The sequence below is a fragment of the Cupressus sempervirens genome, chromosome 4, assembly GCF_028749045.1.
Source record: "Cupressus sempervirens isolate cs-2001-9-10 chromosome 4, ASM2874904v1, whole genome shotgun sequence".
Lineage (NCBI taxonomy): Eukaryota > Viridiplantae > Streptophyta > Pinopsida > Cupressales > Cupressaceae > Cupressus > Cupressus sempervirens.
Genome location: NC_143121.1, coordinates 634,150,466 through 634,155,373, shown reverse-complemented (window position 1 = coordinate 634,155,373; position 4,908 = coordinate 634,150,466). Strand labels below are relative to the sequence as shown.

Here is a 4,908-nt window from a genome sequence, read left to right as displayed (position 1 = left end):
CTGGATTTGATTTGGAGGCATTAGAAGTCGTTTGGGTGATAAGTGAAGCGTACCAGTGCTCGTGCAAACTGAATTGTAGAAGCATATTAGTGCTCATGCAAAAAATAAAATCCCAATTCCAATTCTAATTTGAAGAACCAAACACAAAAATGTAATCTTCCCACTCATCTTTTAGATGAACCAAACAATTCTTCTAAAATTACAAAAATCATATTCAAGATTTGCAAAGCTTCAATTTGGCTAAATCAAAGTATCTAGAAATCTCGATTCCTACAATTCCACAAACCAAACAAACCTTAAGAAATTTCTCCAAAAACAAGTTTCTCTCAAGTTAGATTATATATAGATCCATATATGATGAATTCTACATCTCGCTCTCAAAATGACAAAATAATTAAAAATGAAGTAAATACAAGGCATCCTCTACCTCCACAACAACAGAATTCATTAGACATAGTTAAACATAGGCCCCTTCACATCTACTTTATAAACCAAGAGTTTCTTTAAACAGATTGTAACATAAAGATGTTGAAAAGAACATGGAGAGTCCCATTTCATTGATGAATGCTTCTGCTGCTTAAGAAGATGAACATTGCAGGCGGGTTTTTCATATTTCACCTCTCTCAGTGCGACAATGTACCTAAATCCAACCTTACTTTTGTCCGTGTTGGGCTGTCTGGCCGCGGCTAGTTTCTCGGAAAAGGATCGACATCCGAAGGTGCTGCGACCTTAGACGAGCATGTATCTGAATGCCCACCAAGGTTCGCCTTCTCAGAGCTCAGCGCTGCAACGAAAAGCTTCCTTACATATGTTGCTTGAATCTATTTACAGTAAACGAAAAGCGGTCTGAAGTTCAAAATTATTTGGTTGTAAGAGCTATCGAAATCTGATTTGATTCGGAAATCTGCCCTCTAAAAACTCATCATTTACGGTCATCAGTGAATCAATTCTAATGATGCTGCATTTACTGAAAGGGTAAAATCCAATCTATCAAAAGTGAAAAGCATCTGTGACTCCTGAAAATTATGCGACGGATTTTCTGAGCACCTGAAAGTTTTAAATGAAGATCGTTTAAACGATGTGACAATGGTTTAGCCGCGTGAGACAGGTTTACTGTGGAAACCTATAGGCAAATGAGTTTGAGCCTTGTACTCGATGGCTTCAGAAATATTGGTAGCAAGCTCAACAGCAGATGCGGGTATCATGACAGTGTGGGATTTATGCACAGGCTCGGAGCTAATGCATTTCTATGGCTGTGCATCTCCTAGAAATGCAATCACTTCCATTGGCAGCGACGCTCAGTTGATTGCAGCTTCCCAAGTACACAAAACATTTGCCACTACAGCAGCGCCCATTTGCTTTTGGTCATGGGGTAGCCCTCAAATTCATCACAGACTATTCCCCCTTGAACAGATTGGCCCTCTGGTCTGCACCCAAAACGGAGTTTATCTTCTTGGTGGTGGAATTACGGGCCAAATCTACATATGGGAATTACCCACAGGACGATTGGTTCGTTCATGGCGGGCGCACGAGAAATCGGTAAGCTGTCTAAACTTTAACGATGATGAATCATTGTTGGTTTCAGGCGGTGACGAAGGTTTTCTTGTTGTTTGGCCTCTTATCGGACTCTTAGACATTGCAGAGAGCTTAGATAGGGATGCTCAATCGCTAAGTTTGCATACATGGGCTGCTCATAGTTTGCCTATCACTGGAATTGCTTCTGGTATTGGGGGCTGCAATGCCATTGCTTTTTCTTGCTCATTGGATTGCACCGTGAAGGTTTGGAGCCTAGGTCTGGGAACCCATTTAAGAACACTCAGGTTGCCTTGTGGGATAAATTCTATCATTGTTGATCCTTCTGAAAGTGCTCTCTATGCGGGGGGAATAGATGGGAAGATCTATGTCGCTGTTCTTAAAGTATGCTCTAGAGGAAACAATGGGATTAGTGATGAGAATGGGATAATTGGTTCACTTTTTGATCATAGTGGAGCTATAACATCCTTGAGTTTTAGCATGGATGGAGCTACTTTGGTGTCTGCATCTGAGGATTGCACCATTCGCCTGTGGGATACTAGGGCTAACTGTGTCACTAGGATGTTTACACATAGTATGGGTCCTGTGACCAGTATTTTATTGCTTCCTCGGCTGCCACAAGTTTCAGGGTTTTCCTGGCGTGGATTACAATTGACTAGTAACAATGGCTACGCTGAGACTGTAAATGAAAGTTTTAGCGATTCTTGTTATCTCAAGGATATGCCAAGGCTTTTCTTATCAAATGTTGAAAAAGATGCCCTTGGTTTAGAATTTCAGTGGCAAAGCATTGGAATGGTGGAGCTGCGAATAAAAGAGTTGGAGGCCATGAAAGCGAATTTAGCAGTAGTGACTGAGGATCAGCAACGAACCTTAAATATGCTTGATAAATTGATAGAAGTTTACCATAAGTTAACTGGACTTTGCATGTCTGAAGCTGTAGCGCGCAATCAGAACATAAATACAGACATATCACAGGGAAAGGATGATATATTGTTTCTAAATAAAAGCATAGATGAGAGTCGCCGAATGCTGCAGTAAATTGTAGCATTTATGTTGCTTATGAGTAGCATAAAATGTGAAGAAGGGATGTTTTGTTCATTGTGAAGTTTATGTGTACACGTCATGGAGGTCAGTGCATGTGCTGAAGACCATGCTTGTATTTCTCGTACTCGATCAAATGTTTTGTCAGATTCATGCAAAAACTGAGGTATTTGTGATTTTGAAAACATTTTTTTCCATGGAAATTTAGTTACTCCACCTATTGGGGAAGATAATTTCAACATTTTAGTTAGTCCACCTATTGGGGAAGATAATTTCAACATTCTTCCAAAATATCCGCAATTCCTGTATCAAACCATGATGCATTACAATTTAGGATCTCAAAATTCAGAGGGAAGATAATTTCTACTTGCTTTGAAAATACTCCTGTATCAAACTAAGCTGATTATAATTTAGGATGTCAAAATTCAGAGGGAAGGTAATTTCAACTTTTTCTGACAATACCCGTAACTCTTGTATCCAACCAAGATGCATAATAATTAAGGATGTCGAATTTCAGTCATACTTTTGGCACTAAAAGTCTGTTGTTCTAGAAGTTAACTATAACTTGTGATGGGTTCAACTTTTTTTGAAAATATCTGAACTCCTTACCAAACTAAGATGTTTTATAATAACGTCCAAAAGAATTATAATTTCATCACTAAAGGCCTGTTGATTGTAAGAAGGCCATTTTAACATGCTCTTCATCTCCTATCAAAGACTGCATTTGGAATGTTAACCTGGCTAATTGGCTGATACTTTCTTATGAAGTTTTTCACTCTTTTAGTTTCTGTTTAGACATTGATGTTTAATAGATTGATATCATGTGCTGTATATAAAATGCAGGGTTCAAAGCCTAAATTAGAGATTCCAGTTTATACATGGTCGGATGTGACAGCACTCCTCTAATGAATCCTGAATGCTTATTTCACTTTCTACCATGTGAGTTTGAATTATCTTGATCTGATATTGTGTATCACGGTTTCTGCAATTCATCTTATATAATTTAATTTGGGTTGGCTACAGGGTTTGGTGTTTTTGAACTGTGTAGACAACTAAGTTTTGGTGTTTTTTGAACTTTGAACTGTGTAGACAATTTGTATCATATAATCAAAACAAGAATCACAATTTCATGTTTGAGAAAAACTGAATTTCAACCTAACTAATATCAAATATACTGAAAGCATTTGCATTATCTGCAACTGGCAGTGTAAGGCAATTATGTGTTTGTCTGGTATCACGAGAAGGAATCTTGAATCAAGATTCAACTGTATGGCGTGCCCTCTCTTGTGCAGAGCCACATTCATATACATTGCTGCAGATATAAAGATAGCCGTTCCGTTGGAAAGATGACTGTTGACCTCTTTGATGGTATCCAAGCAAATTAACTTGTTGACTTATATTGTGGGCATTTTCCGAGACTTAAGACACTCCCACACCATAATTTTGAACCGAATATCTTTCAGCCAGTTTTCTTAACCCTTAAAACATATTTTGATTAGCAATTAAATATTTGTTATCCTATATCTTCGTTCAAGCTCAAGAATCTAAGAGCCCTAAAGCTTTGATGCTTTTATATCTAGTTTTTGTTTCTTTTGACTAAATTGAAGCAACAGTTGTAGGAAGGTAGGTTTTGGCTCATCTAATTTTTCAAAATCTGCTTCGGTAGGGTTTCAAACTATTTTTCCTGCAAACTCTGCCCATTTTTTCTTGGAAGGAAAATCTTGAGGTATGTCCCTTGCCATGGTTTGAAGAGTTTTATTTGGGGAAATTCGTATACAGCCGGATTAATTTTTTGATCTGAATACCCATTTCATTTGGGGAAGGGGCTATTTTTAAACCATATTTTCCTCTCAATCCAAATAGAAATTGGCTGTCACAGAATTAATTCATAGCTTATTTTGCTTATATTTGATTGCATTTCTTCCATTCAAAATGAAGCAATCAAAAGTGTTGCAGCAGTTACGTCTACTGCTTTGGACCCAGCTTTGTATTTTCCAGCCCAAACATGTGACAATCAGATCAGCACTTTCTTCTTGGCAAAGGTGAGATTTGCAGCTCTTATATTTTATGCAGCAAATTTGTGTAGTTTTGAAAATAGATTTGTGGTTGAGATCATGTATTGCAGGGGAAAATGAGCAATTTGGAGAGATCCCCATCTGAGGAATTGCAGTGAAGATAAGTTCACTTTGAAGTTTGATTGTCTTTGCTTTATTGAAACTCTTGCAACTGCATAGATATGGTTTCTAGGGTTACAATGGGATCTGGCTTTGTTTTTGGTTTCATGGGTACTACTCTTATGGGATTTTGGATTCTGTTTTGGTGGGGTGCTTGCAT

General features: G+C 37.9%; 1 protein-coding gene across 1 annotated transcript; it reads left to right on the top strand.

Annotated features, from left to right (window-relative positions):
* Positions 1-518: 518 nt before the first annotated feature.
* LOC149562836 (protein ROOT INITIATION DEFECTIVE 3-like) lies at positions 519-3,596 on the top strand. Its single transcript, XM_089826288.1, has 2 exons — positions 519-2,740; positions 3,418-3,596. Exon 1 carries the CDS (start codon positions 1,156-1,158, stop codon positions 2,569-2,571), a length of 1,416 nt encoding a protein of 471 aa, XP_089682414.1. The 5' UTR covers positions 519-1,155; the 3' UTR covers positions 2,572-2,740; positions 3,418-3,596.
* Positions 3,597-4,908: the final 1,312 nt, after the last annotated feature.